Source organism: Carica papaya, chromosome 1 (assembly GCF_054855325.1).
Source record: "Carica papaya isolate Zhongbai chromosome 1, ASM5485532v1, whole genome shotgun sequence".
NCBI classification, from domain to species: domain Eukaryota; kingdom Viridiplantae; phylum Streptophyta; class Magnoliopsida; order Brassicales; family Caricaceae; genus Carica; species Carica papaya.
Genome location: NC_142309.1, coordinates 487,519 through 513,386, shown reverse-complemented (window position 1 = coordinate 513,386; position 25,868 = coordinate 487,519). Strand labels below are relative to the sequence as shown.

At 34.1% G+C, this 25,868-nt stretch overlaps 6 protein-coding genes across 6 annotated transcripts; 3 read left to right on the top strand and 3 right to left on the bottom strand.

Moving 5' to 3' along the window:
• Window positions 1-308: 308 nt before the first annotated feature.
• Window positions 309-2,759, bottom strand: LOC110826101 (small ribosomal subunit protein eS7-like). The gene is made up of 6 exons (XM_088210589.1): window positions 2,620-2,759; window positions 1,521-1,605; window positions 1,365-1,438; window positions 1,148-1,271; window positions 715-897; window positions 309-621 (listed from the first exon to the last, which is right to left on the bottom strand). Exons 2-6 carry the CDS (start codon window positions 1,593-1,595, stop codon window positions 502-504), a joined length of 576 nt encoding a protein of 191 aa, XP_088066715.1. The 5' UTR covers window positions 1,596-1,605; window positions 2,620-2,759; the 3' UTR covers window positions 309-501.
• A 381-nt stretch (window positions 2,760-3,140) lies between these two features.
• LOC110826096 (alpha/beta-Hydrolases superfamily protein) lies at window positions 3,141-6,374 on the bottom strand. Its single transcript, XM_022056691.2, has 8 exons — window positions 5,948-6,374; window positions 5,815-5,859; window positions 5,509-5,638; window positions 4,751-4,820; window positions 4,605-4,653; window positions 4,157-4,254; window positions 3,714-3,852; window positions 3,141-3,588 (listed from the first exon to the last, which is right to left on the bottom strand). The coding sequence occupies exons 1-8, from the start codon at window positions 6,290-6,292 to the stop codon at window positions 3,439-3,441; spliced, it is 1,026 nt and encodes a 341-aa protein (XP_021912383.1). The 5' UTR covers window positions 6,293-6,374; the 3' UTR covers window positions 3,141-3,438.
• Window positions 6,375-7,458: 1,084 nt separating this feature from the next.
• LOC110826098 (transcription factor BEE 3-like) lies at window positions 7,459-9,805 on the top strand. Its single transcript, XM_022056692.2, has 6 exons — window positions 7,459-8,088; window positions 8,194-8,313; window positions 8,440-8,505; window positions 8,664-8,732; window positions 8,839-8,916; window positions 9,090-9,805. The coding sequence occupies exons 1-6, from the start codon at window positions 7,750-7,752 to the stop codon at window positions 9,180-9,182; spliced, it is 765 nt and encodes a 254-aa protein (XP_021912384.1). The 5' UTR covers window positions 7,459-7,749; the 3' UTR covers window positions 9,183-9,805.
• Window positions 9,806-12,680: 2,875 nt separating this feature from the next.
• Window positions 12,681-20,526, top strand: LOC110826100 (zinc transporter). Its single transcript, XM_088210588.1, is given in 11 exon segments — window positions 12,681-12,903; window positions 13,798-13,990; window positions 14,078-14,163; window positions 14,715-14,799; window positions 16,164-16,240; window positions 16,338-16,524; window positions 16,626-16,712; window positions 16,844-16,956; window positions 17,655-17,785; window positions 18,912-19,025; window positions 19,848-20,526. Coding segments are annotated over 10 exon segments (1,122 nt in total). The 5' UTR covers window positions 12,681-12,853; the 3' UTR covers window position 19,025; window positions 19,848-20,526.
• Window positions 20,527-21,100: 574 nt separating this feature from the next.
• Window positions 21,101-23,163, top strand: LOC110826088 (uncharacterized). The gene is made up of 4 exons (XM_022056680.2): window positions 21,101-21,444; window positions 21,611-21,884; window positions 22,101-22,300; window positions 22,388-23,163. The coding sequence occupies exons 1-4, from the start codon at window positions 21,182-21,184 to the stop codon at window positions 22,698-22,700; spliced, it is 1,050 nt and encodes a 349-aa protein (XP_021912372.1). The 5' UTR covers window positions 21,101-21,181; the 3' UTR covers window positions 22,701-23,163.
• On the bottom strand, window positions 22,969-25,545 carry ABA4 (abscisic acid (aba)-deficient 4). Its single transcript, XM_022056683.2, has 6 exons — window positions 25,163-25,545; window positions 24,167-24,395; window positions 23,947-24,047; window positions 23,583-23,711; window positions 23,410-23,498; window positions 22,969-23,319 (listed from the first exon to the last, which is right to left on the bottom strand). Exons 1-6 carry the CDS (start codon window positions 25,205-25,207, stop codon window positions 23,172-23,174), a joined length of 741 nt encoding a protein of 246 aa, XP_021912375.1. The 5' UTR covers window positions 25,208-25,545; the 3' UTR covers window positions 22,969-23,171.
• Window positions 25,546-25,868: the final 323 nt, after the last annotated feature.

The following is a 25,868-nucleotide window of genomic DNA, read 5'->3' as shown; positions in this document are numbered from 1 at the left end:
GTTATTGGGGTACTTAACATAATTAAGAAAGGAAAATCAAGATAAGTGGTGCATATAACAAACATAAGAATAATTGATACAATAGAAAAGACTTTCATTTTCAGTACTTGTAAAACTTAATATATTACTTAGACTTTAAAAATGTCGACTACATTTTGGCTAAGGGAGGTTAATGGTGATTGACAACCACCGGCGGTAAATAGAGATGGGCAGGCAGTCAATTAGATTTGGTCTAAAACAAACATATGCTTATTATAGGCTCCTAAAGCACTCACCGCATGAGTATATATAAATTTTGACAGCCAATATATAAGCAAACAAGATTTTAGTTCTTGAAGAAGCATACAGTTCTACAACCCAAAAATTCTGCAGGATCCAGAAAATGCACATAAATCAAGAAAACCTTCCATTCATCCTATGTAAAGAAACATCAAACAGAATTTTAATAGCAAAATTTTAAATAGTACCCCTATTCAATGAAATAACCGCAGCCAAAACTCTTTAGGCCTCTGTAATTGGATACTCAAAAACTACATCTTTCCCCGTAAGCTTCCTGTAAACACCGGTAAATGTCTCCAGCTTGTACTCGGTGTTGTTTCTCTCCTTGGGATCCAAGAAAATCTGCCACGATTGTTTTCAGAACATGAAAACCAATAACAGAACTTCATTCTAGGCTGGTAATTGTCAAGCGGAAGAAACAATCCATTTTATTACCTTGATAATCTTGGAACCATCAATGCGGTATCTGATGCGTTTACCAACAATCTCAGCAGGATAAACAACATCCTCAAGCATGGCATCATGGACAGCAGTCAACGTGCGGGAGCGTGGTCGTTGAACGGCAGAGCCCTTCTTTGGGGGCCGCAAGATCCTGCGGGTGGCAAGCAGAACAACATCCTGAAAACAAAAGTTGCAATTGAAAGGGCAGTCATGAAAGTTGATAACTACATTGCAAAAACATGACATAACACCACATCCATTATGTTTAAAAATCTCAAATACAATCAAATTTCTGAAAAATAATAACTTTTGTTCATTGTTTAAAAAATAGAATGGTGGTGAAAATTTTTTACAGTCAAAATTTTACTTTCTCACAATTTTACTTTGTCAGTAAAAATGCTAACAAGCATGGTAATTGGTGGAATACCTTTCCACTGAATTTCTTCTCAAGCTCTCTCACAAGGCGAAGATGAATCTTACGGTAAGCCTTCCTCAATCTATATGGAACATAGATGACAACAGCCTTGCGACTTCCAGAAATATCCATCTGACTGCAGGATCAAATACCACCAGCAATGCAAGTCAAACAAAGATTGAGAAAATAGAATGTCTAAAATGGGGTGGGCAAACAATATTATTCATACACAGCTGAGTTGATGTAAAGATCTTTCAAATCACTTTTCAGCTCCTGATTGGTGTTCTCAAGATCAAATAAAGCCTGCAGAGACAAGGAATAGGAATTTCAATTGCCAACACCAATTGTAAAACATCAGAAGTAGGGTCCAAATAGAGAAACCTACCTGTGCTACTGTCTCCTCAAATTCTGTGGGTTCAGCATCCTTGTCTTTGTGGATCTTGTTTTTTGAGGAGAACATCTTGACAATTCTGGAAATTATTGACAAACAGTATATCCAGATATAGATTAGAATTGCATGCTACATTCATCTCATGGCAGCCAGTAATTTGGAAAGAAAATTTTTTATGAAGACCATCTTGAAATCACTCTGGACTAGGAAACAGTTCTGAAAATTATATGAGAAACAGTATATCCAGATACAGATTAAAATTGGCTAGTACATTCATAGAGTGCTTGTTGCTCATATTGTCCAAAACCAAACTAATCAAGGCAATAGAACAAAGTCGTTGTCCTTAGCCATTGTTGCATAAGAACAGAATCTTCGGGAGATAGTGAAAAAGCTCAACGAGAAGTAAGTTAATTGCAGAAAGAAAAACGAATCTCTCTCAGAAGTGTTCAGTGTCTTGCAACTGCAACTTTTTGACAATCTCGGGACTAGGAAACATACATCTGTATTACTAGCACAAATTTATTGATTTAACAGCAACACAAATCTTAACGGCAGTGGAAGAACTCCGAAAAGAAATTTAAGTTCTATCACACTCTTTTGGATAGGATCAGTGCATATCCAAACATAAGCAACCACAAATCTTAACTGCAGTGGAAGAACTCCGAAAAGAATTTTTAAGTTCTATCATACTCTTTTGGATAGGATCAGTGCATATCTGAACATAAGCAACCGCACAGAAACAGACTTCCGATAGTTACTATTGGCTCATACCAATGCCTAGTTCGCTAATTCGCTATGACATTTTATATATACTTGTCAATTAAAAAATACTATATAAATTAGCACAAAGAATACATCATTAAAATTTAATAACCTGATTTCAGAAATCATAACTGGAGATAACACGAAGAGGAAAACTAACCCCTATATTCCGTCTTTTCCAAAGCATAGTACCCGCATTGTTCAATTCATCGAATACGTAAATCAAACAATAACTCGACAAACCAGAAACCGAAAGCTTTATAACAAGAAAATTCACGAATAAGGATAAGGTGAAACAGAAGTAGAGAAGCCATTCGTATTAGCTACTTACCAAGCAGAGAAGAAAGCTTTAGATCTCTACGGACCGGGAGGAACCCCAAGGTGCCCGCTGCTTCTGCTGCTTCAGAGTAAACAGAGGAAGACGATGTGGAGCGGATATGAGGTTTAATCGTTTGGCAAATAGGGTTTTGGAGTTGCCCTAGATTGGACGGTTTTGATTGGTCAAAGGTAAAGAGACTTGTCGAATCCAGACCGTTGATTGCTCGGAGTCATTAAAAATATAAAAAAAACCTCAACTTACCGAAAAGCCCAGCCCAGCCCAGCCCAATCTAAAAGGTATATATTTCTCTGTTTTTATATAATATTTATTATATTTTTAAATTATATATTTAAGTTTTGATATATACTAAATAAAATATTTACAATTCAATAGAATATTAATTAAAATATTTAAAAAAAAAAAAGTTCTTTGTACTGAATTAATCAGAGTTTTTTGAATTTTTTATTTTAAAAAATCGATAAAACATATAAATTATATTAAAATGTCGTAAAATTACTAAATATTACAAGAAATTTCACAAACAATAGATTTTAAATTCCACAATTTTGAAATGTATTGTTATAATCCCATACCACACTCAACTTTTATCATTTCAAGCATGGCTCTCATTGTTTTCAGGGTTAAACAAGTATGAACTTACAAATGAATTCCACAAAAAAAAAATCTGAATTTGTTCTAAACATAAGGTTGAATCTACTTTAAGTTAATGTCTACAATGAATACACAACAACTCAATTTTCGGATAATACATATCGGTTACGAGTGAAGCAAGACGTTGAAGAAGCTTCCATAATCGTAGGCGTGCCGGATCTACAGTTTGCTTGGACCATTCACCCATGATAGTATAACTTCTGCACCTTTCTCCCACGAACAGTCTAACATCATGTCATGAGCAACACCTTCGATACAGACCGGTGATACACCATAAAACCCACCCGTTTCGCTGAGTCCTTTGGCATCCTGCAATAAGTTTTGATTTGTCAACCTAGTGTTCAAAAGATTCGGACTAATATAAATCGTTAAGGTTGGAACAATTAGGTATGGCAGATTAAATCGAAGGTATATTTCTAGAGATCATTGTTTACCACTATGAAGTCATCGCTTGCACCCAATACAAGAACTTTGATGGAAGATTCGGGCACTTTTGGAACCGGAAGGGATGCATTCAGTTTCCTCAGATCAAATAATGGCATCCTAGAACTTTCTTTCATTAGTGTCTGATAGCTGAAAACAAAGATCACCCATCAATGCGTTCTCTACCCGATCAAAGGACAAGAACCAGCAGATTAAAATTTCTTTTATGCAGAGTAAAAGAAAAAAAATATGATAATAGGAAAAAAACAAATTTTTCCTTGATAGGTTTAGTCCATGATCAGATATCTCTCAGTTCAAAGAAAACTATGTTAAGCATATGTATGTTTGTCACTGATTAATTATAAATAGATTATATTTTCATGGCATTGGTGATTGCGAACAACAAGGAAAAAAGAAGATCCTCGAGGAAGCTAAAAGAAAGGATTGGACAAACCGTTGCACAAGATGGTCTTCCATTGTTGAAGAGAAAAAGGTTTCCCGGCAAAGAGGAAGAGATGTTTGAAATGCTTTGGCAGCCAAACTGCGAGTGACCTGCTCAAGTGTTGCTCAAGTTTTATAATAACATGTATTCAGACACTAAAAATATCTAACTTTCACATTTTAACGTGAAAACCAAGGGAAAGGGAAAAAAAGAAAGAAAAAAACGAGGTCGGTGATTAAAATATCATCATATATAATAAACAATCAATATCCTTTCCATGTTAGTTTTGATTTTACACACTTGAATTATGCATCACGTAACTTTTAGTTTCGAAAAGTTTCTCATCCACGTCGGTTAAGTTGACATATTTACAAATAAGAAGTCACCCTCCCTTCCAAGTGAAGTAATATTTCCCAGAACAGAATCTAGAAAGAGCATTCGAAAAAGTAAAAGCAATTACCTTAAAAGCAGCTATAGGTTTCGTAAAGAGATACCTCCACACTAACCCACTGGACAAGAGAAAAAAATAAGAGTTGGTTACATCCAAATAACTAGTAGCATTAACATTAGATTTTTTTATATACATAAGGTAGTATGAGAAGTCACCTATTACCAGAAGGCGGTACAGAGCACACAAGCACAGCTCCGGCAAGTTTCGGGTTTGCACTTTCCTTTCCTGAATCAAGAGAACACTGAAAAAGTCAGTCTAGATTAACATCAAAAACCATTAAACCAATCCAGACACTACTGAGTTTGGTTCATATTACATCTATAGAATAGGAATCCATAAATGGAATAAACACTTGAATGAAAATAGTAATCAAATTCCAAGTTAGTTCCATGTCCAAATTAAGCTAGATTTTTTTTGTCATTTCATCTGTTTATAAGTGGGAATACAAATCTATTATTGTGGAATTTAAGTAATCAGTGGAGTTGAGTCAATTATGTATCAAATAAGTTATGACTAAATTAAACATATAAAATAACTAAGAGTGAAGAGTAGAACGAGAACAGAATTGAGTTAAACCAAGAAGCGTGCTAATTGCTAAACAAAGATTTTCAGAGAGGTGATTGAGGCTCACATCAGAAGCACCAGCTAAGGAGGTGACAGACTACTTAATCAGTCCAAAGAGGTTCTAATCACACAAACTAAACTTATCTTTTTAATTTCATATCAAGCATACGCATTGCCACCTCCAAAGTTCCATTCGATTTGTGCAACTCCTTTTGAAAAATGAAATAATGGATTTTCAAGTGTATCAATCGGATGTAATGGAAAGCTTCCAAAAGTTAGACACTGTAATGGGGGTGTCAGCACACTAGGTTTCTTGAGGTCTTTATATTCTCATTCATAAAACATTTACCTAAAGATTGTTCATTAACCATTTTTGCAATATAAGACTGGATGATAAGCCCTCCAAATGAATGTCCAACCAGAATTGGTGGCGAGCTTAGTCTTTTCATAATGAAGTCAGCAACATCACCGGCATGTGTCTACTGCAAAACACAGTGAACAGGAGATTCAATTAGCAGTATTTTCTATTCTGATAAGCAGGACAAGTGTTTCAGGGAAGTTTGAATATAATGTAAATAGTGAAAGAAGGGGAGAAAAAGAAGCACCACTAAATTCGTATGTAAAAGAAATTGTTTTATGGGGAAGAACCAAATACCTGGAGAGTCCCAGCAACAGTCCCAGGAGGTTCGTCACTTTCACCCTGGATCCAAAATTAGCCAATGATTTGCAAAACTAGAAGGAGAACCCAATTGAGCTGCAAATCAATTACTTGGCGAGTATAAGATTACCTGTCCCAGCAGACTAAGAGCATAGCAGGGAAACCCAGAATCAGAAAAGAAGGGCAACCAGTGTTCAGCCCAGCACCAAGCTGCATGGTAGCTCCCATGTACAAATACCAGAGGTGGGTTTTCATTTCTCCCTTCAACAACACCAGTTGTTTGCTCAATGACCTCCATTTGCAAACCAGAAGGGAGCTGGTGGAAAAGACGGGTCTGCCCCTGCTTCAGCTCGTATGGGACTCGCATTTTGTAGGACTTTCCGAGGGTAGCAATGGAATTCAAGGTCATCATCCTAGGGGGGGAAGGTTTTGGTTGGAGAACAGATGGTGAGTGAAGAGAGAGAAGAGAAGCCATGGGAACAAAGAAAGCTTTGCCAGTGTCAACTTTCGTTTCACACTGGCACCTTTATGGATTATGTTGGTTGGAGTTGGACTTCCTCTGTTTTTAACCTTTTCTATCTAACTTTTCACCCAATTTGATAGTAAAAATGTAAAAAGTAAATACATAATTTTTTATCTAATATACATTTATAGTTACTATGAAATACATATTTTAACTTTTTTATAAAATTTGAGAACTTAACAATTAGAAACAAAGTCATCATACATTGTCAAATTACACTTGTTTTGAACTAAAAATTCTGTAGCCATGAAAAGTTTGAAGTACAACTTATATAAATTACATAATCTTTCAAGAGTCATACTCTTCTGTCCCAACCTTTGGGAGACAGGATTGAATCCTCTTGCACTACTTAATTTCAAAATGAGTGTTTCATGATTTTAAAGATAACATAAAATAACAAGCAAGAACAAGTTATAACTTGTGTCATGAACACACGAATCATGGGCTAAATATGGCTGAGATTCGCTTCCGAAATTCTCAAGATTGTGGTTTCAACAATCTAACTATTCATTAGCTTTTCATCCAACTATAATTGCCAGACAAGGTTTCGACACGAATTCCATAAGCTTTTGAAAAAAGAAGAGACAGAGGGAGATAGACAAGATAGTATGTGACATATACCTGCAGATTAAACATATGAAGATATCAGCATTTCTAAGATTTCACATGCTCTTACAAATTTTTCGGGTTCTGATTTACTAGTTTTCAAAAATTACAAGAACTGTTAAAAGTCGGAGTTTGATTTTCTCTAAATGGGAGTAAGATAGTAAATATTTTCGTTACCTTCGAGAACGAAAGCTAGCATGAAGATATTTTTACCCAGAAAAAAACTACCTAAATAATTTTCAACTCTTCCCATGAGTAGCTCAGAGCTGACCTTGTTGCAATCTTCCAAAACAGAAAACAAAGAAAAAGAGAATGTCAAGTAATGGAAGATTCAAAGGTGGGACTTTTTATCCTCTTTATGGCCTAAAAAGAAGAAGAAAGTTCAATTTTTTTCCCAGTATTTAATCTCAAATATAAAATCTATGCTGGTCCACAAACATATAAATATACATATATATATATATATATATTCGTATGTGACATCTTTATGTGGACCCAAATGGAGAACCCTGATGGAAAAGAAAAATGAAAATACCCATATGGAACTTCAATGTGTGTATACTCAGTTTTTACTAGAGTACAAAGGAAAACCAAGTTACAGTGATGCCCCACTTGTTAATGACAAAATATTCATCATAATTCATATAGATATATTCATTGATACATCACTGGTTTCCTACTCTCTATATATCTATATATGTATTTCCTTCTAAATCCCTCTGAAAGCAAAATAATTGAGGCATCTTACAGTGTAGACAGAGAATTGAAGAGCTTTAATTAGCACCGTTGATTTTTACTCGGAGATGGATATGAACATGGAAATGATGAAGCAGTTTACAGAGATGAATCCAGGCTTCTTGGAGAGTATAAGTGTTTCTGACTACTCTGGAGAAACTTTCTGGGCCCAACAAGAACAATCTGAAATTCCTGCAAATTGGGTTCATAACAATCTTTCAAGTAGTACTTTTAATAGTAACACTGGACATGGTGGAGTACTACCAGTTCATCGCGGCACCAGCTCGATCATCGGAGATTATTTCGATCAAAGAAAAACGAGAATAGTAAATGAAGAATCCACCAGCAATTCCCAGAACAAATCTTCTGCAAAAATTGCAGCAAGCTCCAGTACTAGGAAAAAGAATGTGGGTGCATTTCTATACATGTAACACTCACATGTGTTTGTGTGTGTATATATATATATATATGTATATGACTTATTCAGATTTTAATATGTTTTGTTTTTTCAGAACTTAGGAAAAGGGAAGAAAAGTAGAAGCAGTGAGAAAGAGATGGAGAAGTCAGAGGAGGTAATTCATGTTAGAGCAAAAAGAGGACAAGCCACTGACAGTCACAGCATTGCAGAAAGGGTATATTTGTGTATTTTTTTGTATATATATATATATGTATGTGTGTATATGTCATCAAGCATATTTATGGGTAATCAATAAAACTGAATTATTATATACTCATATTGTTCAAAATTGTTTTATCAGGTGAGAAGAGAGAAAATCAATAAGAAAATGAAGTGCTTGCAAGACCTTGTTCCAGGATGCAACAAGGTAAACTTTCTCAATCACTTGATTTTCTTATTATGCTGCTACCATATCAGATTTTCATTAATGACTCGATGAATTTCATTCTGTCAGTATATACCCGTTACAAATAAAAAATTACTGTATCAAATTATCTTTTCTTATTTGGATATATGAATTTGCAGATGATGGGTATGGCTGTTATGTTGGAAGAGATTATAAACTATGTTCATTCATTGCAGAATCAGGTTGAGGTAAGTTGATATCAAGAAACTTATAATTAACATCTTTGTTCATTTTCTTCTTTTAGTTACTTCAGGTTATAACAAGTTCTATTAAATTTTCCTTCGAAAAAATCAGTTTCTTTCCATGGAGCTCGCGGCTGCATGTTCTCCTTACGACTTCAATCATACTCTGGAATCCATCAGAAAAGCACAGGTGTGCTTACTAAGTAAAAGTTCATATGCATGTATCAATAAATAACTTAAAGTATTTAATGTTTAAGTTAAAGAAACTTCATGGATATCCGGGACGAAATATGAAGGTATTTGTGTAATGAGTTTCGTTTCTCTACGCATACGAATAGTTATATAAAATGTTGAATGATGCAGGGGACAAATCCACATGAGGCAGAGGAAATGGAGAAATGGGTAAAAGAAAGATATGGAGAGCAAAATTGCTTCCAACCAACATGGCCTCTTTGACTCCACTTTTGGCAGCTACTCCTTCATTGTTATAAAACAACATAAATATGCCTCAGCATCTTATCTTTTTCCCATCAAATCGCATGAAAAACGTCTTTGATTAATCGAATTTGTTTCTAATTAAGTTTACTGATATAATTTCAGATAGAGTTAAGAACCGAAGTACAAAGTTTTAATGTTCTCTTTTTCATTCTCTTGTCCAATGTGAAAAGGCTGATCTTTCTTGTTTTGACTCTATAAAAGAAAATTTACGTTTTGTAACCTCTTATCTTATTGTATGCTTTCGTGCTCTCGTGTCAATCATGGCAACTAAGCACAAATCGTGTTTGACGGGACTTAGCTTCATGTATTCCTGCTGGTGTGTATCCATATAATTTCTGCAATACATTTTTGTCAACTTATGGTTTGAATTTTGGCACTCGGGGCCACTTTCGAACCTGTTTTACACATTTTTACTAGACATCCACATGTGCTTCGCAGTTTCTTGGTTTACAAGAAAGGGAGAAATTTGGTCTTGTGAAATTCTTAGACAACAACTTTCTTGTACTTATGTGTTTGTATCATTTATCACAGACATATTCTGTTCTGTACTCAATTTTATCAGGTTCTCATTTTCAGCACTAGCAAGTGATCTGTCCTTCACTGCACATATTTTCTGTACAAATTTTGATCGTCTTTCTAGTTCCATGACAACAAAGTACACGATTCCGAACTTAAAACGATGAAGTTCGTTATAACTTGTCTATAAAGACGAAGACTCATATTACTAAAAACATAGAAGTTAAATTCAAGAGTCGAAACATTGTTAGTGTATAAATAATAATTAAACCCTTGTTTCCTATCAGCTTAAAGTTTTGAAAATATCACATTAACAAAGTTATTTAACAAGATATTCAGCTCCACTTAGTTTTCAACAGTAAAAAATACGGAGAAACCGTACTTGATTCATGCTTTAAATCAAATCAGTTTAGGCTTTTGAAAGAACTGGTTCAATTCTACAGTTAAGATACCTATCTTTAATCGGTTGAATAAGCATATGTATATATATGTATATAATGAAGTAGGAGTGAGTCCAAAAATAAGTGTCCCTGTAAATATTTGGCCTTTTTCTTCTTGACAATCAAGTGTTTGTTCCACCTTTTCAGTGTTAGGCTTCCATCATGCTCAAAAGAAAGCTACGCCATCAAACAGTGAGAACAAAAATGCTTGGATCCATATATATATGTCCATAAGACATAGCTCAAAGTCAATTGATGGGAGCAGCACCACCATTAATCAGTCAGTTGCTTTCGATGTCACGATAGCAGCACGATAAAGTTAAAGATCAAATTACATTGGGTTACATGTGCTTGTATAACGGATCAATCTTCATCCAAGCAAATAACATGTCATTTACGAGGGTTACAAATTTCAACAATGAAGATAGATGAATAAGATGAGCCTTGAAATGGGTCCTGTGAATGTATGGATATACAACTAGAATCTCATGGATGTAGCCGATTCATGGAGTGAATGATTGAAAAATGAAACTGCAGATTAATTTTTGGGGGCCAAGAAAAATTAAAGAAGAAAAAATTTGCAGATACAATGCATCCAAAATCATGGGACTTGGAGAGGACAGCTTGAATGGGCCATATCATGTTCATAAGATGATGAAGCATTGTGGGTTCTACAATTTCTTTCTAAATGAAAAAAGGTCATGAATCTTTTAAAGTTTCTACTATCTAAAGTTTGACTCCTTTTTGAAAAATCCCCCTTGGCTTTTCATGGGTACATGCACCATTACAGACATTGTAATTTCTTCCCTGCTACTTATCAGTTAGCCTGAAAATGGCAGGAATTGATAGAAGTTCTAATGCGGAATCGGGTTTCCTATATCGAACCTGTCTTGTAACCGGATAAGTAGATACAGTATTTATACGTTTTCTTTAAAATAAATTACTCCACTAGAGGGATATAGTCCAGATACACTTCAATGAATTCTATAACTTACGAGAAATTTATATGATGTAGCTAAAAAAGAATACGCTAAAGATTCCATTTCTTGACTAGTAATAATCTTAAGAAATCAAATTATGCTAATATTAATAATCAACATGTTATTTTAACCGTTAAAATACTGAAAACTTAAGAGTTTGACTCTCATTGAATATGTAAAATTCGTCATTTTGAAAATTTATTCCGGGTTGACTCGTAATATCTGATTCATCGAATTTAGAATTTAACTCGTTACTATTTTTTTATAAGTTTATAATGGGTTATTTGATTCAACTGACACCGAAGAACCTGCGTGCCTGACTGCATGTGCATGTATAGTTTTTGTACAATGATTCTGAATAGCTTGTCTCCATGTTTTGTGTGTCTTTGGCTGAGTTTCCTCCAACATATCTCAGACTTGTGTACTGAAACAAGTTATCTTTTAACTCTGTGTATCTCTGTGTGTGTGTGTGTGTGTGTCTGTATACATATAGTTTCTTGTATGCATGTCCCATCTCAGATATTTCCACTGTAAGTCAGCACTTGTCTGCAAATTTTTTCTGGGTTTTTTTCTTTCCATTTGATGGATTAAACAGATTTGAATTAGAACTGAAATGATGCAACATGATTTGCTCCAAAAGTACAAAGTTAGGTTTCTTTCTCCTCCAAGTATAATTCTCTGTCACGAACACTAAGTATACGAGGATATATGAATATTACAGTCAATTCACTAGTTAATTTACTTTTAATTTTTACATATAATTTAAATAGTTCGTTGAATCGGTTCTTTCGATGTTTTAAAATTTTAAATTAATATAATATAATATTATATTAATACAGTCGAAATTAAAGAACTACAAAATTATTTAACTTACATCCGACGTTGAGTTGACTTTAAATTAAGATTTTATTTTTATTTAAACTTTATTGCGTACAATCGTATTATGTTTTAATCCGTATTAAATTTGTTAGAAACTCATGAAATTAACATATAATTCACGAATTAATTCTGTAACAATTTTTTCAAGATCATTTTGCATAGTATCGCATACAATCACACTAACGTATAACGAATTGTACGTGAATTTTCGCGGCATAAATATCTCTCGTAGAAATTTAAATTTTTGAAAAAAAATTAACCAAAAATCTCTTTTTCTTCGTAGAAGGAGAGCTTTTTGTTTAGAGAGAGAGTGTGTGTGTGTGTAAATTTTTCACTATTACAATCGGATTGGGTCCCGTCGTGGGTGATTCACCCGATTAAATTCAATAAAATTAAATTAAATTTTATACTAAATTTAATATCGATATAAATTTTTTATATAAAATTCTGGAATTTCTTATCTATAACTGTATTGACTTTAATTTTTTTCTAATACTAAAAAAATATATTTGAAATAAATCAAGAATTTAATGAATTATGGAGTGAAATTTTTTTTTAGAAGCATAACCTCAGACTTGGGCCCAGTAAAGCCCAAAGGTTCAATTTGGATCCGTAAAGCCCAATACAAATTCTGCACCAGGAAGAGAGAGCGTCTGTTACGGGTTTCAACTCAAACTCTGTGTCTCCGAGTAAAACCCCTGAAGCTGAAGAACTCGGATTCGGAGTTCATTCATGTCGTTGGTTAATTATTTCTCTTAATAATACACTATAGCTTTAATACAGTCGCTGTGGCTTAACAATTTGTTGTCGGGAAATGATGTCGCCCAGGCAAATCCCTGAAGATCGAGGATCTCCTCATTTCAGGTACCTGTTAATCAAACCTCGATTCAGTTTTATTTGTCTTCCTCTTTGTTTCCTGAGTTTCTTAAGCCCTATCAATCTGTTTGGTGTCATTGAAAACACTGAGAAAACGGATAGGAGATAAAGTTTTTATTATTAATTATTTTTCCTACTTTTGGTTCAGTTGTTCATTTGTATGTAGATGTGGTTCTGGTATGTGAAATGCAGTATTCTGTTTTTGTAAGTTAGTTTCTTATTATTTTTGTTCATTAATGAGGAGGTTGTTGAGTGGTTGGTTCATTTTCTTGTCTTCTTTTTTATTTCCAAGAAAATCAGGGGAAGAAATTTTCTAGCTGTTTTCGATGCATTGCGGAGTAGAAAAATTGTTATTACTCGTGGAGGTGATGCTTAGCTGTAGGAATTAGTGACATGAGTTTTGAGGATTACGCTTACTTCCTACACTTGTTTAGCTTTTTGAGGTTATTGACTGTGCTTTGTTGTGTAGGATTTAGAGGTTACTGGTTTTATCGGTTTCTGCTAATCCCGTTTACTTGACTAACTAATCAGCTTTAGAGCTCCTACTTCTTCTAGTAGGCCTAGTTGAGATCGTTTTGATTTTCAATTGATGGACTTCTGGTATTTGGATAATGTCCTTTCTGCGCTTTGATTCAGAAATCCCTTTGAAGTCCGACCAGAGGCTAATGTTTTGTACTGGCTTATTGTCTGTAGTTGGAGAAAACAGAGTGCAATAACATAGCATGTTCTTATCTTCTTTTCCTGTTTTTCTCATTTGCAGTTGGAAACCAGATAGAAGTTATATCTTCTATTGTCGAACTGGAATTTCATTTTAGGTATTATTTTGATTTGTCTTGTTATTAGCAGGTCAAAATTTTTTTACAGTTGATTGCTTTCTTGTAGGCACACTCCTTTGCAAATAATACATATTGTTGGAAATTTCTTGAGGATATGGTCGGTGTACTCCATGTATCGCTATTTAGCTCAGACAGGAGCTTCTGTGACACTCTTTATCTTCTGCTGTCTGGTTCCATCCTCAATCATATTCTTAATCTTGCAAAAGCCATGGAGAGGCAGACCACTCTCTAACCAACAGGTCAACAAATTTGCTATTTTGCTTGAAAATAGAAAGCAAAGAAAGTCAATGGTTAGTCCTTTATGCATTGTGTATGTCTATATTCAGGTGGTGCCTTCTCTGATAAATGGGGTGATAACAGCTTTATACTTCATCTTGTGGGGAAAGGGCCTCAAATCATGTGGACCACTTAGGTAGGTTTTTCCATTCTTGAAGAGGATTCAAAGGAGAATTATTTAGCTTTTTTAGACCCTGAGTTATCTTTTCCTTTCCTATTTTTTTTGTTTCTCTAATGTATGCATGTTCCTCTTGTTTTTTTTTCTTTGTTTTCTTTTGATTTCTTGGGAGTCTTCTACCTCATTAGGGAGTGTTAAAGAAAATAAAGGATTTAACATGAACGTCATCTTTCTAGCAGTTGCTTGCTTGGTACTAGTGGATTTAAATATATCACGGTACTTGGACACAATGTAATTTAAGTAGTAAACAAGGGGCTAAAAAGATGAGACGAGGACAAAATTATGGACTTAACAGATGAAAAGTCTACTAGCATTTTGAGAAAGATTTTTTGCAATCTTCTTGTGTGATTCAAACGGAAATGATGTACTGGTATTCCACTTCCCAAGCTAAGCAAAAGGCATTCTTTGCTTTCAGTCCTATCAAATGGCTACCAGAAGTTTCTGTTGAATTTCCTGTTCTTCATATGGATATGTTTACTTACTGTTTTTTTGTTAAATTTTTTCTCTAGAGCTATCATGGCTGAGTATTCTGGTGCCGTCCTTGGAGTATTATCTGCAGTTTTATATGGACGCAAGGGCCATGTCTGGAAAAAGGTAGCTCTCTGAAGTAGACTAAATGATTCAATAGATTAATGCAAGCTTACCTTGAGTAATGCCGTTCTCGTTGAGAATTTACGTTGTTGCTGATGGTCAGCACATAGAGGGAGGCTAAACAGGTGATGTAAAAAAATAGTTTTAGATGTTACTAGGAAAATTTAAAGAAATAAAAAAATAAAGCAAATTATAAGTAAAGAAAAGAAAACTAAAACAATGATTTTTAGTGTGGTCTAATACTAAGTCATCTACATATATGGCCTTGACTATTACCAGTAAAAGATTCAAAACCCTTAGCTATAACAAGGATTGCTAAGTCATAACTAAGGCATAACCAACACCACTAACTTTTTAATAGCGTTAGAACCAAACTCTTACGCTTTAACTCGTACTAGGCCTATATAATGGCTTAAATGGTCTAAGCACAACCATTTTCTCTAGATATACTATGCACTAAGTCTAGTCTTAAAATATCCAAGAATTAAAAAAAGAAGGAAACTTGTAAGGTTAAATTTGGAGATGATTAGCTCTCGACTTAAACTGGAATATCTCTATGCTCTTTCCATCTTTATACTTGGTACATGTAGAGGCTTCATGTGGACTTTTATTTATAGTGAAAGACATGCCAATTGCTGAAGTAAAATGCTGATTTTCTTCCTAATCTGGGCTACAACTAAATGTTAATATGTTGCCCAGGAGGAGGTATCAATATATGGCTAATACCCTATTCAAGATGTCAATATCTTCACAAATTTCAATTAGGTAAAAAGTTTAATTTTTTTAGAAAAACTAGATTTTAGAGATTTAAAAAGTTCTAATAGAACAGCTATTTGCTAAAATTTAAACTTAATTGCTATCAAATGGTCATCAGACTAGGACTAAGTAAATTCAATTTAAACCAAACATGTAGTATCAACACTTACCTTCAGAAAAACTAGATTTTAGGGATTTAAAAAGTTCCAACAGAACAGCTATTTGCTAAGATTAAAATCAAACATGTAATATCAAATGGTCATTAAGCTAGAACCGAGTAAATTCAATTTAAACCAAACAAGTAGTATGAACACTTACCTTCTATATAAGCAATTAATGGGGAATTAACAATTGATTGCTGATTTGAAATTAGAATATGGAATTTATATATATTCTGTTTTTTATTTAATTCATTATAGAAATTTAATTTTGTGTTTCAATTAACAACATTTAATTTACGCATCACATAATTTTTATTCATCGTCAAGACTTTTTAATTAGATCAGTTAGAGAGTGTACTGTGGCATTATTTTGTTTATTAATGGAGATGACTGAACCAGAAATTGGTGGATACTTCCCTAATATATTTTTGTCTTCCTGTCCTTTGTCAGGTCGGTGGGCTTATTGCAATGCTAGCATCTCTCTTCTTCTTATCTCAAGGCTGGGCTATGGCAACATTATCTCCATTATATATCCTCTCATAGAATGCTTCATTCTGAAGTACTAAATATACTGCATTCTACTGCTTTCGTCTGCTTTAGTTTCTTTTATACTCAACCATTCTCTTCGTGTAAACAACCTACGCATCTCAAATGTACTGAATGAACTTAACACAGAGTACCATTCAGAGACAAACTTGATACAGAGGCTGACAATCAACAAATATTGGGTTTGAAAGGGATGCTAGTTCCTATCTTGGCTGGAATCTTATCAGCATTGAAAAGGGTGATTGCACGGCGGGTTTCACTTAAGGTGTTCCTAGTTTATGCATCAGTCTAGATTAAAATTTTCCTTCAGCTCAAAACATATCTTGCTATCTTTCTTACATATCCTGTTTCAATCTCTATTTTTAGAATCAACTAAAAAGGCGACTCCATGCCATAACGATTGCTTCTGCAACATGCTTTCTCTTTCCTGTGGCCATGTGGGACTTGATCATAGTAAGTGTTGCTTTCTAAGATGCAATCAAACTAGGCATAGATGCAAATAGAATTATCTTTTCTTGATTTTATGAGCTTTGGCTTGATTGACATTTATTTTCTTTCACCTTCGTTTTATTTAAACACTTCAGGGATCAACTTCTCGCGGCATTACGGACTTGCCATTTTCTGCTTGGGCATTTTTAAGCACTATCCTGTTTGGAATTGTCTTGATATTCTATGTAGACAGTATCGCAGAGGAGAGGTACCTCATACTCTAGAAGGCAATATAGCACCTATTCTGTTTGCTTTTAACGCTGTCACATCTTGTTGGTTATTGCTTTGGTATCTGAAGTTACTTAAATGCCCTACCTTGATTTGGCTGTCTTGCACTTCTTTTTTGGAAAAATGTCTTGCTAACTGCAACTGAGAAGTAATACTTATTACATTTACTTAACTATTTTGGTAGGTGTTTGAGATTACTTATTTGACGCTTATAAATAACTTTAGGAACTTCATTTTGGTTCTCATTCAGTAGCAAAATAAATGTGGTGCTTATTGGGATACTGAAAGATCACTTTAAGCTGGAAAAATTAAGCACTCTATTTGTAACTTTTTTTGGATTTATTTTTTTCCATCCAACTTTTTTTCGCTCTTCTTTACATAATTGTTTTTTAAAAAAAAGGCACCTGACTACTTTAAGTTACTTAATGCACCTGGTGGTTTAAATAACTTTTTTTTTAGATAATAGTGGTTTAAATAACTTTAAAACCTTTCTTTAAGCAATTCCAAACATTCTCTTAACGTGCCTTTTCCATCTTTTTGGTTTTCTTTTCTAGATACTAATTCAGGGACTCACAATAATTTCTTTTACCGCAGTGTGTGTATTGATTTCAATTTGTCCTGAGTACCGATAAGAGGATGTCGTGATTCAGGGACACTTATATTTTTACCCTTTTGTAGGCTGCATATGGTTTTCTCTTCCCCAAGACATCTAATGGTAGCTGGAGCATGCATAATTGTCATGGAGATCATGTACAAAATGGACTTTTCTCTTGCTGGCTTCCTAGTTTGCTCTTTAATATTAGGTTTTGGTACGTACTTGTTTATTCTGAAGTTTCTGTAAGTGGACCCATTAGATATTCATTTTCTTCTCTCTTCTTGGTTGATTCCTGAAATGGTTTGTTTATTGGACAAAAGACACTATAAGCAAATTTTGTGTTGGATATTTAGTTCAGATCACCTGTTTTCTCTACCTGAAAACAGAAACTCTTTAACTGGTAATTTATTCACAGAGGATTAACCCCAACCAATAATCTTATCCATGCTTCTGCTATGCAACTTCTGCAAGTGAATATAGAGTCAAAAATCTAAGGTGACAATGCTTTTCAGTTAAAACAAAATTCAACATGTTAATCTCAATTATTCTCTGCTTATATTTCATTTAATAAGATAACTTCCTTGTTCTAGTGAGCTAATTTTCATTTTCTAGTGCGAGCATTTTCATCAAAGAATATTTATGATGTCAATTCATTTATCAGATATAAGCATTTTTTCCTCCAAATATGAGTAGTGGTAGATATATGTTGTGGATCAACTAGGTTTGATTAATCACCTTCTTGGTACAGAAGGACAGTACTCCTAAAAGTGAAAATAAAGTTTGATCTCTTTAGATGTTTCTAAATCTTGACAGTTCTCTTTGAGATTAATTTTCATTTCTAGCTATTTATTGAAAGAATAGTCTGATAATCTTTTAGATATTTGTTTCTAGTTTGAGTTTACATTACCATGATGCTTTTTCTGGAAATGCTTTTTAATAATTTGCCTTGAAAGACTTGGTAGTGCCTTCATTGTTCATAGAGTGATCAGACTAATAATCTTAAATTGGGCCATTTTAACACGAATAGTGTTTTGAAGATAGTGGCGCCCACGAAATTTTTTAGAGTTGTTTTCATTCAATTATTTCTGCTTATAGCTGCTGCAATTTTAACAGCCTGGTCAAGTTCATGAATCTATATGATCATGTAACATCATACCTACACATGAATCCATGTTCTGTAATGAGATTGGGTCTTGACCTAAATTCTAGAGAAATTTTTGTATCTTTGCTTTTGTCAGGAAGTCTGGTTTCTTCTCAAAAAAAAAAAGAAAGAACTAGAAAGTATCCTTCTTATTGCCATGTATTTTTTTAATTTGGATTTGGTTGCCCAAAATCTCTAGGGATATATGAAGCAACTTCTTTGGAGCACACTAGGAAAGATTCTTTCCAAAAGCCAGATCTAAGCAGTGGGATACTCGGGGATGAACTTCAGACCTCTTCTCTTCCAACTTAATGTATGGCACCTTTTTGTCTTACATTTCTAAGTCAATACAAAATTAAGAACTTTATTTTTGTTAAGAATAGCTGAATGTGTATTTTATTGAATATCATGACTTTATATATACATGTTTTTTAGCATGGAAAACGAAAATAAATAATTAATTACATATGGTATATTTATTCTACTATTCTTCAACTTAATTACATATAATACACTCTGAAAATTTTGTATTCTTTTTTTCCTGTATTTTTCTTGGCCTCTCTAAGTCAAGACAAATATTGAGTGCTGAGAACATAAAAAGATCAATAGTGGTTTGGAGAGTTTAACCCTTATAGCAATCACGAGCTTTAAAACATGGAATTAGATGTAAAGCTGAAGATAGAAAAGGAATGACACTACGGACAGATAGATGCATAGGGTGCTTTTTTTTTTCCTTAAATTCATTTTTTATATGAAAAGAAGAAAATTTTAATTATTCGTCTGATGCCTTATTATGCCCTTCAGAGAATTTACCGGGTGTAGGAGATGTCTCCCATTTAATGACTAGTGCCTATTGTATATTCTCTTGCTAATATTATGACAAATTATTCTCTTGCCATGAACCAGAATAAAAGAACTTGCCCCACCCATGAGTAAATATTTTGTAGTAGTCTTATTAGATCGTACATCTTTCTTCGTATATTCAGATAATAGGTAGGAGCATAAACTGAAACATTCTGTCCTTCAGAGAATTTACCGGGTGTAGGAGATGTCTCCCATTTAATGACTAGTGCTTATTGTATATTCTCTTGCTAATATTATGACAAATTGTTTTGTTGGCGGCATTCTTTTGCAGAGACGTTGGTCCTCTTTCTCTTCACTGGAGCAAGGAAATCCTGTATCTTGAATGAAACATCAGTTTGGAGTATATTAAACTTCTTTCATTCTTTGAATGATAAGGAACTATTTTACATTGTTGAAAATGTTAGGCAAATTCTTTTGTGATTATTTAGGTAACATCACAACACTGTTTCCTCTCACCATCTTACCTTGTTCATAGTCTTTATACTCTATAGCTATCAGCTGAAAGAATCATGCCTTTTAATTGACTACTGGCAATTTCGACACACACTGATGTACCTTGGAATCACTTTTGTGGAAACCTAATACTGTTTTTAGGATGATTTGGATTTCTTTTCTATGATTATGTACGGGTGTTGAACTGTCCGTTTGAAAAAAGTTCATTCTTCCCCGGCAAAATCCGGTACCATCTGCTGACTGTATTGATTTTTGATTTAGTGGTATGTATGAAAGCTTGCTCTGCAAATTGTTGTAGGTGAACCGCCTGAGGTCATGATCTGAAACTTTTGAAGATTGAATTCATTCAACAAGTGTTCGGCTCAGGGTTTTTCGTTTTTTTGGTCTATGTAAATTTATAAGCTCTCATGTTTTATATTTCTTTACACGATGGGTAAATGTCCCAAAATTTATGTGTCATATATGTTATAAACTTATAAACAGTATTTTTACAAGCTTGTTAGAAGTTATATTTATTTAGAGTATGTATGCATTTTCTAAAATATCAGAGTGTTGATCTACATGCTGTGTTTTATGGTCTTAGTCTCAAATATTTTAAACATAATAAAGACGTCTTCTTTTGTCATTTTAATAAATTAATTAATAAAATTTATTGCCTTATTTCATTATGCATCGTATAAATTTATAATAATATATGTTTTTACTTATATCTCACTCATCATATAAATTTTTTTGTTGAAATATATCATATTATATAGATAAAATTTATGTTCTTTAAGATATTTTTATTATTTTTAATAGATTTATTGTAGATAATAATATTATGATAAAATATATTATAGAAAAAAAGAGCTAATTTATATGTTCAAGTTATTTACTTATAATATATATTTAACTTTTTTAATCCACTTCAAATACTAAGCATATATAATGTTATGTTTTTATTTAAATTTTTTTAATTATATATAATATATATTTGCATAGAATAATATCTGCATTTTTTTATATAAATATAAATAATTATTATAAATACAAAACATTTTGAAAATTGTATGATATATAGTAGTAGTTCATACTGTAGCTCATGAGTTTCAAATCCTATTTCCCATCAAGAATGCAAGACTGAAAACCAGAGGTTACTTCAGCTTCTTCATGGTCTTCTGCAAAATGATTTTCGTGTCCCCTTCCCTTTCGCACAACACCCACCTTTCGCTTCAATCACCGACTAATCCAACTCCATTTCTGCGTAATCACTTCGACAATCTGTACAAAAACCAACAAACCCAGAACTCTAATGGAATGAAATTCACTCGTTCCAAAAAGTTATTGAAGGATCTGAGCTCCTGGGGCATCGGTGGCCCTTGCAATTACTTTGTCCAGGTCTTCAACTCGAGGCAACTCGCTTCCGCTCTCAGGTTTCTTTCTTTTCTATTCTGATTCTTCTTTATAAGGTTCGAACCACTGTTTTTAGCAACGAAAAATCCCTAATGGGTTCTTCCTCTCGAAATGACTGTTGATAATGCCAAGGCTCAAATTGATAGTACCAAGTAAATGAGGGCTACTCTGTTTGACGAATTGCAGATATTGTCATGAGAATTCCATCTGGTTCCTTGTGATTGGTAAAGGCTCGAATTGTCTGTTTGATGATTTGGGTTTTGATGGTTGTGTGATTCTGAACCGGATTGACTTCTTGGAGAGAATTGAACCGGGAGTATACAGAGTAGGGAGTGGTTTCCCGTTTAATCGTTTGGGTATGCTTTGCTCTTTGGAAGGTTTCACAGGTCTTGAATTTGCTGGAGGAATTCCTGGGACTGTAGGTGGCGCTGCTTACATGAATGCTGGAGCAAATGGACAGGTAGTTCGGTTCCTCCAAGAAAGCTAACTTCTTATTATAAGGTTGTTATGTTTATACAATAAGAACATGTATATGATGGTGTATCATATTTCTATCAATTGCTTGAGAAAAATATATCAACCTATATTTTATGTAGAATTCTTTGAGTTAACTTCAAGACCAGAATATCATTGCGGAAGTAACAATTTATTGAAATCTTTTTCATGATTTATGAAGGAGACAGCAGATGTAGTTGAAAGCGTAGACATCCTTACAACTGAAGGGAAGCTTCAGACTTTGAACAGGAGTGATCTTAATTTCGATTACCGGTCATCTCCATTTCAAGATATGAAGAACTTGGCAGCCATCGTGGCTGTAACATTCAGAATGCAAGGTTCAAGCTCAGCAAGAAGAAGGCAACAAGAATATTTGCAGAGGTATTAGTTGAGTATTCCTTTTGGATGTTTGTGTCCTGGACTAGTCTATCTTGAAGGAAAAACTTATTATACTTGCATTGTTTATAGGAGAAAACTAACTCAACCAGTTGGGGAGAGAAGTGCAGGCTCAGTGTTTAGAAATCCACCTGGTTTGGAAGTTTCGGCAGGTGAGCTGATTGAGAGAGCTGGGTTGAAAGGTTTTAGACTGGGAGGAGCAATGGTCTCAAATATTCATGCCAACTTCTTCATAAACTTCAATGGGTCAACTTCCAAAGATATGCTTGATCTCATTGCTTTGGTTAAAGACAAGGTTGATCACAAGTTCGGAGTTCAGCTTCAAGAAGAAGTGTTATACTTTTATCCGTATTGCAATGATTTGAACCGGAACAGGAACAAGTAGGGTAGTGAAGGAAACAGGTAATTATGTCATCAAATATTCATATATGCATGAATTGTATGATTTCCAACTCTAACCATCCTTTCTGCTTCGAATCTACTCCTTCGAGAATCTGAAGCAACAATTAGAAAAAGGTCCAGATTTTCCGTGGAAGAGAATGCCAAAGTCCATGAAGACATTGATGCTAAGAATGTTCCAAGAACAATGATAAAGGAGGATGCTCTAGAGCAACTAAGATATGATTAGCTACACCGACTAAGATAAGATAAGATGCATTTGAATTCATTCATGACTATATTTTGATGAAGGAAAAATGAGAATTTGCTTGATGAACAAAGGGCGGTTTGTTGCTACAAAGAAACAACAGATTTTGTACAATTCTGATTATATTTGTAAGTAAAATTTTGCTTGAATCAGAAAATTCTCACATCTTCTTATGAATTCAATTGATCCCTGTAGTTTGCTAGCTGTTTGTTACATGCCATGTCTGGTTCTTCCTGCACTTTTTGTCAGTGCTTTGGTGATAACATGGGTGACAATGCCAATGGGACAAAATAGCAGACAGAGGGAAACTGAATGCCGAGTCTCAATTTGGTTTTCTAATCCGTCATGAAAAACTTGTCTGTAAAAATAACAAAATCTAAACCATTAGAATATCTGTGGATCCAATCTCCAGTCAGAAACAAGCTAATAGAGTAGAAAGATAGGCAACCTTGCAGCAAAGAGATCAACAACCAACAAGTGAATCCATGCAGAAGCTAATGTCATTTCGCTAGAAAACATCTTTGCTATACCCTGAAGCTGCAATCAGTTGCCAGAAAAGAAGAATTATCTTATATCATCTGAACTACTAATATTAAATCAAATTGTCAAGTAAATACAAACCTCTGGCAATAAGTATTTACTAGCAAACATCATTCGTATTGTATCGGGTGTCCAGGAGAGGTATAGTAGATACGCGTACAGAAGTCCAAGCACAACATATGGGATGCTACTTTCCATACACTTTCTAGTCTGCAATTACTCTCATCCAAGCAATTGAATATCTCAGAAACAATGTAGGATCTAAAAGGGTTTCAAGATTAAACTTTAGACTAAAGATTAGGTTCTATAAACATGGCCACAGCCTAAAGGAAATGCTACAGTTGATACTGCAACGGATCTTTCAAATGTATCGGAGGTGCAAAATCAACAATCAACAAATTAGTAGTGATAAATGGGAGTTTTATAAACTGGAGGCAAAACTCACCAGTTCGGCTTTAGGGGCTAAAACCATCAGAGTATAAAAAGGGAGAACAGCTGCTGTTCCCAAAGTAAATACAGTACTAGCAATTTGAGAATTTGTTAACCCTGCAAAATACATGGAGAACTAGTCAACCCTGACATTCTCCTAAAATGGAACGAAAATTAGATGCAAACATAGCGAGTAAATTATAACTGGTATGCACACGAAAACAACAGGGTATTACATGAAGCCTGTATTCCATAGCCCTTTCTAGAGTAAATGAAGGGTGCAACCTTGGGTCTAAGTATAATTCTTGATCCTCCCACGAAACTCCAGTCACTCTGTAAATCAGTTCGCCTCGATCCAACTGGCTTCCTGGACAGTTCAGTGGCAATAGCCTTTGGAGAAAAAGTGAATCTTCGATCCACCCCAACATTGTATCGAGGTTTTAGAGGCAGTGCCAACCAATCATTCTATAAGAAACAAACTTTAAACAATAAGGAATTCCAGTTCAAATGGACAATCGTAAACTATTATTATTACATACTGAATATAATTACATCTTATCCTATTTCCCCACTTCTCATATTAAGTACTTGTTAAAGATAGGTAAACAAAGCAGATTCAAGAAGACAGATAAAATATTTAAAATGCCTAGATCTACCACAGCAGCAAAATTTTGGATTCAAATCAATTGTATATGATAAGCTATACTTGCTGTAAACAAATGAACAAACAATACCAAAATGTTGGATAAAATATCAGACATAAAATCCAGCAAGCAGAATAATGAATATAACATATGCATAACAATATTATATCTACAACTATATTTATGATAGTGAGCAGTTAAGTTGAAATCTTAGCTGCATAATTAAAATCAAACCAAACATCATAAATCATGGGTAAATAACACCCTTCCCAAAGGAAAACCCTTTAAGAATTAGAAGATCTGCTAAACAAAGAAACAGAGGATGCCCGCTAAGATGTCCAAGAACACTTTCCATTCCACTGCCTAGAAATAATCCCATGATAGAAAGGAAAGTTAACTCAATTTAAGAGTTATATAAACCACTCAAAGCATATAATAATAGCTCCAAATACAATTTACTCAGAAACTCATCCAATGCATGCCATCAGTAAATCACTAAAAGATGCAAGAATCTCAAGAACACCCATATGAAGAAACAGAAAACCAAGCTAACACCAAGTAAATACCCAGTAAGAAGAATAGTAATACCTTGAGGAAGGTTGGAGGGTAGGAAAAGAAAGAAGAGAAGACCATGTTAGGAGGAAAACTGAGGTATAGCCCTGAAGAAAGAGAAGAAGAAGAAGAAAACTAATGGACTATTCATCAACTTGAAGTAGTATATTTATATAACCTAAAAGAAAATGCCGTGAGGAAGATGATGAGATGGGTTTTTCCACTACTAGAAAAACAAGCCGCTAAAGAGAGAGAGGGTAAAAAGAAAAGAAAAAGGAGAAGACAATGCGCACTACTTGGTAGCAAAGGGCAAGTTTAAGCGCACCGAGAATGAAAAGGGGCAAAATTGAAGAGCGAAAAAAGCCTCATGCCCACTTGCTCTGCCATATGTAACTCGTTTTGTCTTCTTGTTTGTGTTTAGCCAGCGTGTGTTTCCTTCTCTGCCATTTTTGTTTTTTCTTAAAATGGATAGTTTACTTGTAAAATCTTCTCACTTCTCTGCATTTAATTCTTCCAATATAATTTTTTTTAAATTTTATGGTTTTAAGGCATTGTTAAATTCTAAATCAGACTACATTAAACTAAAATTTAGTATTTAATTATCCTTTCAATTTAATCAAATCACAAATGTAATTTGTTTAAAAGTATCAATTGTTGGTCTTTATTCTCATTATGGGTCAGGTGGCCCCTTTGTCCCTAGCAGCTCCATCATTTGCCACCACCACAACTTCCTCCTCTTGCC

Bases quoted from the DNA above. Each gene is read 5' to 3' on its own strand.
- LOC110826101 (XM_088210589.1), bottom strand. From the start codon at position 1,595: ATGTTCTCCTCAAAAAACAAGATCCACAAAGACAAGGATGCTGAACCC. The intron at 1,272-1,364 runs GTATGAATAATA...TTGATCCTGCAG, and splicing joins CTTTACATCAACTCAGCTGT to TCAGATGGATATTTCTGGAA. The intron at 622-714 runs GTAATAAAATGG...CAATCGTGGCAG, and splicing joins ATGGTTCCAAGATTATCAAG to ATTTTCTTGGATCCCAAGGA.
- LOC110826096 (XM_022056691.2), bottom strand. From the start codon at position 6,292: ATGGCTTCTCTTCTCTCTCTTCACTCACCATCTGTTCTCCAACCAAAA. The intron at 4,821-5,508 runs GTAAATGTTTTA...CTCTTGATTCAG, and splicing joins GGTTAATGAACAATCTTTAG to GAAAGGAAAGTGCAAACCCG. The intron at 4,255-4,604 runs GTAATTGCTTTT...ACACTTGAGCAG, and splicing joins AACCTATAGCTGCTTTTAAG to GTCACTCGCAGTTTGGCTGC.
- LOC110826098 (XM_022056692.2), top strand. From the start codon at position 7,750: ATGGATATGAACATGGAAATGATGAAGCAGTTTACAGAGATGAATCCA. The intron at 8,506-8,663 runs GTAAACTTTCTC...ATGAATTTGCAG, and splicing joins TTGTTCCAGGATGCAACAAG to ATGATGGGTATGGCTGTTAT. The intron at 8,733-8,838 runs GTAAGTTGATAT...CGAAAAAATCAG, and splicing joins CATTGCAGAATCAGGTTGAG to TTTCTTTCCATGGAGCTCGC.
- LOC110826088 (XM_022056680.2), top strand. From the start codon at position 21,182: ATGGTCTTCTGCAAAATGATTTTCGTGTCCCCTTCCCTTTCGCACAAC. The intron at 21,445-21,610 runs GTTTCTTTCTTT...GACGAATTGCAG, and splicing joins CAACTCGCTTCCGCTCTCAG to ATATTGTCATGAGAATTCCA. The intron at 21,885-22,100 runs GTAGTTCGGTTC...TGATTTATGAAG, and splicing joins ATGCTGGAGCAAATGGACAG to GAGACAGCAGATGTAGTTGA.
- ABA4 (XM_022056683.2), bottom strand. From the start codon at position 25,207: ATGGTCTTCTCTTCTTTCTTTTCCTACCCTCCAACCTTCCTCAAG. The intron at 23,712-23,946 runs GTGAGTTTTGCC...GAGTAATTGCAG, and splicing joins TAGCCCCTAAAGCCGAACTG to ACTAGAAAGTGTATGGAAAG. The intron at 23,320-23,409 runs GTTGCCTATCTT...TTATTTTTACAG, and splicing joins GTTGATCTCTTTGCTGCAAG to ACAAGTTTTTCATGACGGAT.